Consider the following 13873-nt stretch of genomic DNA (forward strand, 5'->3'; position numbering starts at 1 on the left):
AAGGTCGGCTGCCAACAGCTGCTGCCATTAGGGTCCCTGGGCTGGAACCTGGAGTAGAGGGCAGGCCCAGGTGCCCCGCAACCCAACACTACAGAAACACTTCCTGGGAGGAGAAGACAGGCCCCTCTCAGGACAGGAGGCTAAACTGCTTGGGAATAAGCCCGTGGGAGTTCTTTCACAAACCTCCTTGCTGGCTTATGATGAAAAGGGCTCAGTAGACTGTAACACTGGCCCTAGAGAGAGAAGGGCTACCTGGAGGGTCACAGTGAGCCTCTGAGGCTCGCATAAACCACCTGGATGCGCGGGACCCACGGGGACAAGATCGGACCTCTGCCACAATATCTAAACATGAAGACTCTTGATAGCTTGGGTCTCTGATACCAGAGATTATGTTAGCATTCCAGTGTGTGAGAATCTAAATGGGGAACAGAGTTGGTGATGTTGCAGAAAACTATTAAAGTAACTAGTCACCTGGATCACCTGGATTGATCAGTCTTCAGCTGTCGTTAAGACTGCGCCGATCACAACACGTCCACCATTCTTCTCGCACTCTTGCCTTTCTTCTCCGTGTTCGTCCGAAACATTTACAATGTCATCTTCCCATCTTCTTGGAGGCTGACAGGGTGTTTTTTTCTGTTCTCGCGGGTACCACTCAGCAATGGTTGCAGTCCACCTATTGTCCATGAGCCGTGCTGTGTGGCCCGCCCATTGCATCTTGTTATGTCTGCTTTCCACGACAATATCTTTCACACTGCTGCATTCTCTGATCATTTCATTTGGGATGCTATCCAGAAGGGAAATTCCCAACATAGCTCGTTCCATTGCCCTTTCAGCTACCGACAGCTGCTGTTCTTCTCTCTTCATCAGTGCCCACGTTTCACTGCCATACAGCATGGCCTGCAGCACTGTTGAATTGAAGATATTTGTATGTGCGGTCTTGTCAATTTTTCCTTTGAGGATGTCCTTGATGGAATTAAATGCATACCATCCTGCCCGAATCCTTCGCGAGAGTTCTCCGTTCAGGTCTTGGCACATATTAACTTCTTGGCCCAAATATATGTACTGTTCCACTTCTTCGATTTCTTCTCCTGTTACCATTATTCGGGCTTTTCGTAAGACATCTGATCGCATGTATTTCGTTTTGCAGCAGTTCATTTTCAGGCCAACCTGACTGCTTTTCTTGTCGAGTCTTCGTAGCATGCACTGCAGTTGGTTGGTACTTTCGGCAATTAGTATGATGTCATTCGCAAATCTGAGATGGGATAATCGTTCTCCATTTATGTTGACACCACTCCTCCAATTGATCTTGTTCATTTAGAGGCGAATAGTTTCGGTGAAAACGGATCTCCTTGCTTTACGCCTTTCTTGATTGGGATGCGGAGGGGAGTTTTGAGGAGAGTAATGTTTGTTGTACATCCAGTATTCGCTTCTTTCAACAAACTGATATACTGCGTGTTAATGCCCTGCTCTGCGAGCCCCTTTAACATTGCATTAAACTCGATGCTATCGAAGGCCTTTTCATAGTCGATGAAAGCAATGCACAGCGGGAGTTTGTATTCCCTCGCTCTTTCTAGGAGCTGGCTACGGGTAAATATATGGTCAATCATGCTGAAATTTCTTCAAAACCCTGCCTGCTCTCTCGGCGGCTGTTCATCCAGACTCTCTGCGAGAGTCGGTTCGTTATCACCTTTGTAAAGAGCTTGTAGATGTGAGATAGCAGGCATGTAGGGCAGTAGTTCTTAAGATTTTCTCAATCACCCTTCTTGTGCAGCAAGGTGGTATTCGACTCCTTCCAGCTTGATGGTATTTTTCCTTCTTCAAGATATCGACTAAATCTTAAAGTGAGGGCCTTCCAAAGCTTTTCGCCTCCTGCAGAAATAATTTCTGACATTATTCCATCTTTGCCTGGAGCTTTTCCCTTCTTCATCTGGTATAGTGCGCTTCGGACTTCGCTGACGATTACTGGGGGGACGCGTTCTTCTGACTCTTGGAGTGTTGGGAGAGGGATGTCGATTCTTGATTTGAACAGTTCTGTATAGAAGTCCTTGCAGACCTCCTCCATCCCTGCTCTGTCGATTACTGTCTCTCCGTCCTTGTTCTTCAATGCTATTATGCTCAATCTATACTGTGTCAATTCCCACTTGCATGTCCTGAGGCTCCTGAGTAACTAGTAAACTATTAAAAGTGCTTGTCAACCAGAGATCCTATACTGAAGTATTTTAAAACATGTAAATATTTGTACGTAGCATAAAGCACTGATCTGTCATTTTTGAGGATATACTGAATTGAGATCTGATATGTCATTACACATTTTAATTTTTTTGCTTTTAATGATTTATAATATAGTGTTTTACTGTTAAGTTAAATATATTTCCTTGTAATCCTTTCAGCATAAATATTTTTAGTCCATCTTGAAAGATCCTGTATTAATGCAATCCCTTGAGTTGCATGTAGTGCTTAACCCTTTAAAGTTTTTTCTTATCTATTTAATAATGCATGCAAGAAAGTAGCCACAATCAAAAATAGAGCAAAAGAGTATGGTGTATGGTAAAGAATTTCTTAATGTATCCCGATATGCTTACGTAGTACTAGACATGCAGTATGTTTTACTCTTAAGAGTGAGCTGCAAAGCATAAATCATTGAGACAGAGCTAGAAACTCACTGACAAAGATGCAGGGACATCACTACAAAATTGGTAACTAGATTTTCATAAAACTTCAGAGGCAAACTAACTGTAGTTTCTGCATTGACTGAAGGTACCCCAAACGCATCATTGCCAATAATATCAGCGGTTTTATTACAACCCATGCTGTTAATATTTTTGATGTCACCGAACAACGCCTCTTGGAATCTCTTCCAATGAACCAGGAAATAACAAGGTGACTGATACAGGATGAAGTGGTAAAGAGTCCTGTGGCACCTTATAGACTAACAGACGTATTGGAGCATGAGCTTTCGTGAGTGAATACCCACTTCATTGGATGCATGTAGGATGATACAGGATGGTTGAAGTTTGCTTTGGAAAATATGGAAGTGATGCTAATAGGCAAGGAGAGGCAAATTTTATCAAATATTTGGCTTTGGTATCTCAATCCTTGACTCTGTAGTTCTATGGGCTAAAAGCCTTAACTCTGATACACAATAGACACAGCCCCAAAGATGTTGCTGTATTCCAGTTATAGATGAAGCAGTCACTGAGTGTGTATTTGGTATATAAACTAGCAAAGGTATGGAATCTTTCAGAATGGAAGTATAACACCAGGAGAGGTGGTCAGGGCTTTGGCTTCCATCCTTAAGTAGGGGCATATGTCTGCCATTTCGCCATATAATTCCTAATCTAGGGGTCATAGTCAGATGTTTGCTAGTTTTGAATTCCTAGATGGTGGTAACCCAGGGAGCTCTGCATAAGGCCTTGTCACAGTCAACCTTGCCTTGCTCTTCTCCAGGCTAGTTCACTGTAAAAGCTTTACTTTGGGTTACCCTTTGAAAAACATTCATTAGCTTCATTTGGTAAAGAAAAGATGAATCTATATAAATTAATCAAAAACACCTAAGTTCCATTAACTTGAAATAGGATTTACACTCCTAAGTCACTTAGGTGCGTTGGAAGATGGGTTTAGGTAAGGTTACCATATGTCCGTATTTTCCCAGACATGTCCGGCTTTTTAGTTCTTAAATCGCCATGCGGGAGGAATTTTTAAATATCTAAAACGTCCGGGATTTTGAAACATTGGTCGGGATGCCCTTTGCCCCGATATTGGGGACCACTCACCTCACCACACTCACCAAAGTCCCAGGGCTGGCGGCGCTTCCTGGAGCAGCTCTCGGTGCCCGCCCGCCGGCAGGAGCCTGCAGTGTGGGCAGCCCCTAGGCACAGAGGCGCAGGGGGTCTCCGCGTGCTGCACCGGCTCCCTCCTGCCCAATCAGAGCTGCGGGGGTGGGGCTTGCTCCCCTGCAACCCGACCTGACCCTAGGAGGAGCCCCAGGTAAGCACCGCCAGGACTCCCCACCTCGCCCCCCCAGCAGGTCCCTCTGGCTCTTATGGTTGGGTCATGGGGAGGACGGGGATGGAGGGCTCTCTGTACACTGCTGGCACCTGCAAGCCCCTCTCTGCGGCTCTGGCAGCTTCCATTGGTGCTTTTCCTGGCAGGAGCAAATACCTCCCCCGTGGAGTGTCCTCTTTTTTGATTGTTCAAATATGGTAACCCTAGTTCAGGTAGTTTAAAAAATTTAAATCTCACTCTTAATTGAGTTGAGTGATGAGCATATGATGGGCTACCTGCATTTAGGAGTAATTAAAAGCATTGGTTATGATGTTAAAATCTGATAGATTTAGGATCTCTCAAGATACTTTTCGTATGTTCCATCACTGAAATTGACATAGCAAATATTAATTTTGTTGTTGGTTCTGGGATTTCCCTGTATAAACAGCAGTGTATTTGTGGTTAGTCCCCTATGGACTGCTTGCTTTAATCTACCTGACCCTGCGTTAGGTGGTGATATGCTGCACACTTATTTTACTCAAGTGTTTAACTAAGTATAGAAATTGTGGTTAAAATGACCACGTACCATGCCGAGGACACTGTAAATTTACCCCAATTAAAATACTACTTGAGTTGAGATCAATGTCAAATGTCAACTGAAGGGAACAAGTTTTCCTTTGAAATTTTCATGCCAGGAGTCTGAACATTTTCCTCCAAACTCCTTGTCAGAGGCAAATTCAGTGTATATATTGTATTCTGAGACCTCGAAACCTATTTTGGTTTAATATGGAAATAAATGAGTCCAGGTGTACCAATGGTGACCTCTCTGGCTCTGCCTAGGTCTTTGTGGAATACTGGATGAATGCCTCCAAAAAAGTTTGGGGCCACCTCATCAAGATGTTTGGTTCACCCTTCTTTGAGGACAGGAGTTGCCTGCCCCCACGTAAACAAACTGGAACAGGGAAATGTTCATTGCTAGCCAGTTCAACTGAGCCACAATCCCAAGAGGGCCAATCTGTTCAGGACTAGGATTCTTGCAACCTTTGCTAAAAAACAGGAGTTGAAGTTCTTATTCTCCAAGCACCTATAATGTGACTAGCCTATATAGTCACATACATATATCTAAATCAACTTTATTTTCAGTTTGATATGCATCATATCCCTTCTTTCAGGAAGTGAATTTCAATATGCTGGATACTGCTCAGGGCGGCTTACTAAAAAGCGTGCACCATTTGCTGTCAGAAATCTTCATTCCAGTCATCAAGACTATGAACCAAGGTTGGGGTGAGATTGGTGGTCCTCAGCAAGCAGCTAATATTCGGCAGGACTTCCTTGGTTCCCTTGAGGGATTTGTTAGTGTCTTGTCAGGAGCTCAGCAGAGTCTGATGGAAAAGGTAAGATTGTCAGCATGTATGCTATAAAATGAACCTAACATTGCTGTTGTTGCAGAAAGTGGCCTGGTGCTTTTTGCATTGCTGGCCATCCCAGAATTCCTTTCAACGGCTTTTTCTAAACTGCAGGCCGAAAGGCAACATCATGTACTGCAGTGTAAGAACTTGCAGGGCTAGAATCTGGGACCATGGGGGTTCTGGGCTGCTGATGCCTGCACATCACCACAGGGAGTTTAGGCTGGGCTGTTGAGGGAGGGCCAGTGTTGTAACTTCAGAGTAACTGTGGGCATGTAAAGCAGGCCTCTCTTCATGAGGGCAAAGCAATAATTTTTCAAATGAAATGGTAACTCCCGAGGTATCTGTCCTCACTGTCTTTATTGAATTTTTAATTCTTCCTCTTTTAGGTGAATCTGAAAAAGTGTGACACATATGACTTGAAAACTCTAAAGGGACCTTCAGACTATCTGGCTGTTGCTAACAGCACAGAAGCTCTAGAAAGAATAGAGGCCTGCATGAAAGTATGGATCAAACAAATTGAACAGGTGATGCGCTGCACAGATCTGAAACATTGCCAACTGTTCTGACATGAATGTCAGTGAAACTTGGATTAGTCCTGTTTACACAAGTGGCATTAAGCCCAGAACTGGTAGAAAGAAGTAGTATTTACGAATGTGGCCACATATGCACTTAATTCTCTAATCAGTATGCTATTCAGAGCTCCAACCCATCTGTAACTGGTAAATCAATGCATACAGTATATGCTAGCCATGATGCTCAGAAGTAAGCTTCCTTGCTGTCACTAAGGGCTTGATCTTATTTGTAAAGCACAGCACTTGTTCGGCTTCTCCACTCCAAAACAGTGCTCTGATACATATACATCTATTGTACCTGTTTTTGGCACAAACATAATGAGTGAATCCTTTATGAACTACATGTTGATTATTTCGTATTGTTATACTTTGGTAGTATCGTATTTTTAAAAGCTATATTCTGCTGAGTATTAATTACTATATTCTGTGTCCTTGGATAAGGGCTTGTATCTACATGAATGCTTAGTTTGCATCAAGCTGTGGTATAAGTCTTCCGTATTCCAGCCTTCTATGCACCGGTTTATGGGGGTGGGGGGATCCTGCTGCTGCACACTAAAATTTCCATAGTACACACTGGCCTACTCCTGTTTCAAAGCTGGATAGATTAAAAATGCCCTAGGGAACTTTGTAATGAACCTGCTGCCACACCAGACACTTAGAGCATCGCATAATAGTATGGGGAAGATTTACATCCCAGCTTGCTGCAAACTAAGTATTCGTGTAGACAAGCACCAAGTCAAACTACCAAATTGATTTAAAAAAAAAATGATTCCCAAACTGTGAATTTCTGTGTTGTAGATCAAAGTATATTATCTAGGGTTAAATTATATAAGTCCATTGAAAACAGGGCTCTGTAATGGACATATATGCAGATTGCAATTTTTTTAGTATGAGAAATAAAACTTGTCTTATGTTAAATCTTACTGATTTCCTTAATTAGAAATTAATTCTTGCATCTCAGACCTCCTAAATGATGAAATACAAAATCACAAAGAAACCAGCATTGACTTCTGGTGACTTTAATTTAAAAAAAAAAAAGCCATGAAGGAAATGCAAGGATCTTGATGTAGGTGCACAGTAAAGACAGCTGGCAACGTTTCAGGGTATTTTCCTTTTGCCAAAAGATTGTAAAATCTCATTTTTGTACTGCAACCACGCATTGCTAAAAGGAAAATAGGCTTATTAAAGCTGTCACTATTGTATACTTAGTACAGCAAGCAGGTTTTAGCCTAGGGTACTCAAATACCACTGTGGTGAGTGATGTAAAAAATCTAGGTAGATTAGAGAGGTTTAAGGGTGCTGTTCTTGGGACTCAATTATAGGCTGTGGGGAGTTAATACTAAAAAGCATTAACTTACGTAAGTTAACAATTTAAAATTGTTAATAGCATCACTTAATTTTGGGAGTTTGATGTACTGCAGTTGCAATGAAGACTATAGAGGAGAAAGCACAACGTAGTCATAGGATGTAAAGGAGCAGAAATGTTATTAGCTTCCTTCCCTCACCTATCCTGTGCCAAATGGACTTGGTTATTAAACCCTTCTCTTTGATTTATCAGAATATTATCGTCTTTTTAGAAGCTTTGTCATAATCAGTGATGAAACAAAGTGAATAATGATCTCAGTGTGTTAAGGTAAATGCTTGACCTCAGGTAGACTTAAGGTTACACTTTTACTAGCTATCCAAGTCTTAATATGTTAATTTGATTTTTTACACTGGCTTTTTGAAGAAATGGCCATTTTCTACTCAAATTTACAGTTTTAAGCAAAATCGAGTCAGTTTGGCTTTTTAAGAAGGATGGTGGGGGGGGAAGCCTAGCTCCTAACTTGTCACAGGAAGTTAATTGAGAGGCAATGTGCCTGAGGTAATATCTTTTATCGGACCAACTTCTGTTGTTGAAAGAGACAAGCGCTTGCGCTACACAGAGAGCTCTTTGTCAGCTCTTTCACCAACAGAAGTTGGTCTGATAACAGATATTACCTCACCCACCTTATCTCGCTAATATCCTGGGACCACCATAGAAAACTGGGTGTATAACAACATTGCAAACAGGAGGTGGATGTCAGTAATAATAGGAGACTTCATATCGCTACCATCCATTTAGATAAATAGCAGCACTTTCATATCAGTCACTGATATATTGCTGTGTGATTCAAGGTCCTTGCTGAAAATGATCAGCTGAGGAAAGAAGCTGATGACCTGGGGCCACGAGCAGAACTGGATCACTGGAAGAAACGATTGTCTAAATTCAACTACCTTTTGGACCAACTGAAGAGCCCAGATGTGAAAGCGGTGCTGGGAGTACTTGCTGCTGCTAAATCCAGACTTCTGAAGGTTTCTGTTAACTTAAAACAGAACTAAAGACTGAAAATAGGTTACATACAGCATTAGTTTCCCAGGATATACAGTTTATTTAATGGACAAAATCCTGATGTTATATACTCTTTTTATTGCCCCTTATATTTTTTTGAAGTTCAACACACTAAACTGGGACTGAGGAAAAGACTGGGATTTGACTTAATATTTATTATTAGGTGATAAAGCACTGGCCTGCATCTACAGAGCATATCACAAATCAGTATTTAATAGTAAAAGCTTTTCAGTGAAAAGTTGATTATGACATAAAACAGATTAGAATGAACAGCAGGTAGTTGAAGAAAATAAAATTGATAGTCCCCATATTTGTGGCCAAGCAAAACAATTCCTTACATTCCACTTGATGGCATTTCTGTTTATCTAAATAAGATGCACATAGCTAATGGCTTCAGAAATCTATCAGGTAGAGGAATTGGCTTAATAGTCATGGACCCCCCCCAAACACGAATTTCAAGCAGGAGAGCCTCCTCAAGTGTCACTCTCTCCAGATGCTCTTCCTTTCACCACCTATCCAAAACATCCATTTTATCATGTGTCACTTTGCTTCCTCTCAGCCCAGTTCCTGATAGCCAGTGGTGGATTATCCAGTGAGCTGATGGGCCCTGTGCCCAGTGGCCCTGGCCAAATGGGGGGCCCTGGAAAAATGGGTGCCCCATCCCCAGCAGAAATCTCAGGAAGCACCAGCCAGAGTGGGGAGGGGGAAGCCCCCGCGTCCTGACCCCAGTCCCTGACAGAAATGCCAGGTGGGCAGGGTGGGGAAAAAACACTGCACCCCGACCCTGGTCCCCTGCAGAAGTACAGGGTGGTGGGGGAAGCTCCAGCACCCGGACTCTGGCTGCCTCCCTGGCACTGGAGGAGCTCTTGCTCCCTGCCGCAGCTTCAGGGCTGGGGGAGCTCTCACTCCACACTTTGGCCCCAGGGCTGTGGGGTGGGGACAGAGCTTCTCTGGTCTTGGGGCTGCAGTAGAGGGGACAGAAAGGAGCAAAGGGGTTGCGGGGCCGCAGTGAGGGGGTGGAATGGGGTGAGACCGAGGATGGAACGGGGCAGGGCCATAGGGAAAGGGGCAGGAAGGGGCAGGATGGGGGTGGGACCGCAGGCCGAAGGCCTGGGGAAGGCCTCCCCACTTTCTCTGGCCCAGGGCACCAGGAAACCTTAATCTGCCTCTTCTGATAACTCCACCACATTCACTCCCAGTGTCTATCCTTCCCACCCACATGCTGCTCTCCAACTTGCAACTTGCAGTAAGAGGTTTCTTTTTCCATTCACTACTTCCCTGTGTTGGTAGCAGTTGATCTAAGTGCTGCTCCAGTAGCCACTTCAGGTGTTGAAATCATATATGAAATTGATAGTCTGCCACCAGCCAGCTCCCTAGCATATGGCATTTTCTGAATGAGGGAAAGGATAAAGTAGTTTTCCCTACCATATGCTGGTCATCACTTCCCTCTCTTGTGCTTTGTTTCTTCCACAGGCCCATAACCTGTAAGCAGCAGCAGCTTCTGCAAGTTCTTGGAATTCAAGGCTCCCAAGCATTGCAGAGGGATCTGGGTGGATTTACCACTAGGCTTGAGGGGAACGTTAACTAAGTGTTCCCCAATTTAAAAAAAAATCATTTTGCCTTTAGAACTTCACCTGTCTTGGTGAGAGTGATGCAGATTCATTATCTCATGGCATCACATGATACATACATAGAACACAGTGTATAAAATGTGCCCTGGCAATGCCACTTGCTGTTCGAACATTATTATGTCAACTGTCTGGGTGAGGTGTAACAGACTATGAAGTGAAGACAAGTTAGATGCTGAACTGGGAACTCCACCAAAGTGATAAGGTACCTCTATGCTGCACACTCTATTCAGTGGTGTGTAGAGTATGTACACAAGTAGCACCCCTGGCATGGATGTAAATATCAGTATAGACCGTGAGGCATTGCTTAGGTGATATATACCCTATGTGGCTCTCTGCATGTCCAAGCAGCACCTCCCCATCTACACTTCTATGTTTAGCAGTGTAATGTCCCACTGCAGGAGCCTTTCCCTGCAGCAGGAAAGAGGTGGGGAAAGGTTCTGCCAGCTTCCTGCTGCAGGAGTCTTTCCCAGCCGCCCAGAGTCTTCTCTGGCAGTGGAGGAAGGCTCCAAAACTAGGATGCTGCTGAAGTCTTTCTTTGCTCCTTCCCCCACTGCTAGAGCCTTTCCCTGACACATGTAGCTACACACTGCAGTGTGGGCGCAGCCTGCTTTCCACTGCAGCGTGTAGCTGCATGTATCCTTCATGACGCTGAAAGTGGTGTGCTTTGTAGATGTAGCCATATCTACGCATAGGGGGAATCCTGTTCTTCTCTGGATCAATTAATTTAGCTTTAATGGGTATTATATACATAGGCATCTAGTGGAAAATAGACTATAATACTAACTACATTCTATTGTGCTTAGTTACCTATCTGTTGCTGCAGGTTGTAATGAAATTATTGATGTGATACAGAGGGCAAGAGCCTCACCTGGTACAATATCTTTCACATTTCAATTTTTCTTGAAATAATTATTTTTGGTTTTTACTTCTTACTTTTAGAGCTGGCGACAGCTGGACACTCGCATCACTGATGCTGCTAATGAAGCCAAAGACAACGTGAAGTATCTCTACACTCTGGAAAAATGCTGTGACCCCCTATACAACAGTGACCCTGTAAGTACAACTTTTGCCTCCCTGAATGAAAAGATATAGCAGCGGAACTGAAAGCAAATTTCCATTTCATAGGCTTCACTGACGGTTTCAAAGTCATGTAACAGTACGTTGCATCCTCAGAATCTCTGCAGCTAGTTCCAAGCTCCCCAAACAGGTTTATAGTCTGCTGTCACTGAAAAACAAGTTACTGGGTAGTGAGTGTTCCCTCTTTAGGGAATACCAGGCCAGATCTGACAAGTGCCTCAGTTTCTGTGACATCCAAGGACATGCAATGCTGACTCTTTTTTTACTAATTTCAAAATAAATTTTGTGTGTTCAGAGCTGTGCCAAAGCTAGGCTGAGGAGGTTTATTTTTTCATTTGTTACTCATTATAACTTACTTAGTCAAAGACCATGGCCCGAATTTGTAAAGATATTGAGGCATTGCAGTGCTCAGCATTGCAACACCTATCTGATTTAGTCACTAAGGGGACAAAAATCCCAATTACTGTTAGTGAGATTTAGGCTTCTAAGTGCCTGACTGTGCCAAGAAGAGCTGTGTGTAGGCTTGAACGATTGTCTCTCTCACCAACAGAAGTTGGACCAATAAAAGATATTACTGTACCCACCTTATCTCTCTAATATGGTGGGGTCAATACAGCTACAACAACACTGCATAATTAAATCAGTGGAAGATTGTGTAGACAAGGCCCTAGTTATTTGTCCCTTCTAGATTCCATTTTGCATCTCTGTTGTCTGAGCCTGAATTGCAAGATTTTTCTCATAATAATCAGACAAATTAATCACAGTGGTTCGGCTATCAGATAGGTTAGCTAATGCAGTAAAGGGAATGCACAGTAGAAAAGAGACTGTCAAATTAGAAAGGTGACACTTTGTACTCTCTCTGCATATTTGTAAATCGTACAAGGCAGTGGTGAATTTCACTGAGAGACCTATGGTGTTTCCTTTTAGGTGTCCATGGTAGATGCTATTCCAGGTCTCATAAATGCAATAAAAATGATTCACAGCATTTCACGTTACTACAATACCTCTGAGAAGATAACCTCACTGTTTGTGAAGGTGGGTACACACAACATACTCTCTTTGTATCAATATCACTTTCTGTACAAAACATCCAGCTTACTTTTAATTAAAAGATCCCATGGGGAGACTAACACAAAGGGATCCTGGACATTTAGTGAGACCACGTTTGTCTCAATGTATAGAATTCTTGACTCTCCTTTGAATGTAGACTACATTAAAATGCTGATCAAAAGAATCTAGACTGAAGTCTTGTAAATGATGAAAATAACCATGACAAGGGTTTAAAAACTCACTGAGCCCTTGGGGGGAATCTTTGAAAGACAATCTGGGCTAAACTCACTCTGGCCCTAAGCAGGTGTGATTGTGTTGATTTCCATGGAGTTACAGCTGTTTTTGCCAATTGTGAATTTTGCACTCTGTATACAAACAGATTTGCTAACTTAGCTCATTTCTTAACTATCACTCCTCATTCCTGCATGAAAATAGGAGTTCAGTTTAAGAATGCCTCTTATTTATTCCCTCCCAGTGCAGTCATCTGGGACATAACTAGTTATACTCCACTCACAAGGCGCAAAATCACTTTGTCACCTCAACCTCGTTTGGCACATTTAAAGTTCTAGACTAGCCCATCTCTTGTGTAGTGACTTGATCAGCAGCATTTTGGCTGGGGAATGGAATTGAGATTGGCTGTTGGAGGTGAAACCATTGTCTACACACGTGGCTGGAAGCTTTGGCACTTCATGTGCAGTCGGCCAGTAGTGAGTAAATGGGGGACATAAAATGAAATGAAAACAAAGCATGTTAAATCTGACCTATTCATAAGAATAGAAATTAATTTTATTCTTAGGTAACAAATCAGATGATAACAGCATGTAAAGCTTACATAACTAACAAGACTGCCACCATCTGGGACCAGCCTCAGGAGATAGTTATGGAGAAACTGCAAGCAGCTATTAAACTAAAACAGGTAACCTTAAAGCTCTGTGTGATAAATAAAAGTGCAAAGAATGTGTGGCCTCAGGACTGGATTCTCCCACCCCACTACCTTATCTGACTGCCGGTGTAGAAGAACAGGGGGGACATGTTCTCCCATGCAGTCTGGGGAGTGACTGACTGCCTTCATTCTTGGTGCGTAAAGACTGCCTCACTGCTTCTTAATCAAGTATGCAAAAGTGGCCAAGACATTTTGGGTCCTCTTCTCTACATCCCTTTCCTTGCACCTATTCTACCCCTGAACTTGCATGTAGTGACCTCATGCTGTGGTGGTATTTTCCTTTGTCATCATATTCTGAAAGTCCTGGGTACGGAGCCTGTTTTAAAGTCTCTCTCCAAATGCACTAACTACTTTAGAGTCATTCAATATTAAGTACTTTTCTTCAGAGAGAATCCCATAATGAAATTTACATAGATTCTTACAAATGTTTCCAACTGCCTTGGTCCTGTTGGTATTTGTGGTGTATTCTCTGCCTTTGTCTAACAGGGACTGACATTAAAGAATTCATTGCATACAGAAAAGTGAAAGACAGTTCTCTAGTAAAACAGTGGGCCAAACTATGATCTCACTTTCCCTGGGAAAAATCTCATGTGTAACTCCATTTCCTTAATTGAAGTTCAGTTAAGTATTTAACCTGGAATAATTATAATAAAAATCTGGCAGCATATATTCAATGGATAAAATTTCCAATCCTAAAGTTGCACTACAAACTCCATACCTACTTACCTAAATATAAGCTTTCGTTTGGGTGCTTAAATATGAGGTTAGCTCTAGGCACTCAGGCCGGTGCATGTTGGTCATTACATCTAGAAAGAATAATAAAAGCAGGAAGGAAA

The 13873-nt window shown here is 42.7% G+C and overlaps 1 protein-coding gene across 11 annotated transcripts in view; it reads left to right on the forward strand.

Annotated features, from left to right (window-relative positions):
* DNAH5 (dynein axonemal heavy chain 5) overlaps nucleotides 1-13873 on the forward strand; it is a 313949-nt gene that overhangs the window by 86352 nt on the left and 213724 nt on the right. For 10 of the 11 annotated variants that reach the window (XR_012157381.1, XM_073332322.1, XM_073332321.1 and 7 more), the window contains 6 exons: nucleotides 5157-5378; nucleotides 5780-5917; nucleotides 8123-8299; nucleotides 10907-11020; nucleotides 11972-12079; nucleotides 12891-13010. Coding sequence is in view for 10 of the 11 variants with exons in the window: in XM_073332322.1 (XP_073188423.1) it covers nucleotides 5157-5378; nucleotides 5780-5917; nucleotides 8123-8299; nucleotides 10907-11020; nucleotides 11972-12079; nucleotides 12891-13010 (879 nt within the window). In the remaining variant the exon portion in view is untranslated. Of the gene's footprint in view, nucleotides 1-5156; nucleotides 5379-5779; nucleotides 5918-8122; nucleotides 8300-10120; nucleotides 10170-10906; nucleotides 11021-11971; nucleotides 12080-12890; nucleotides 13011-13873 lie in introns of those variants that run through there. The other variant, XM_073332331.1, reaches the window with a different exon arrangement.

Source organism: Lepidochelys kempii, chromosome 2 (assembly GCF_965140265.1).
Source record: "Lepidochelys kempii isolate rLepKem1 chromosome 2, rLepKem1.hap2, whole genome shotgun sequence".
Lineage (NCBI taxonomy): Eukaryota > Metazoa > Chordata > Testudines > Cheloniidae > Lepidochelys > Lepidochelys kempii.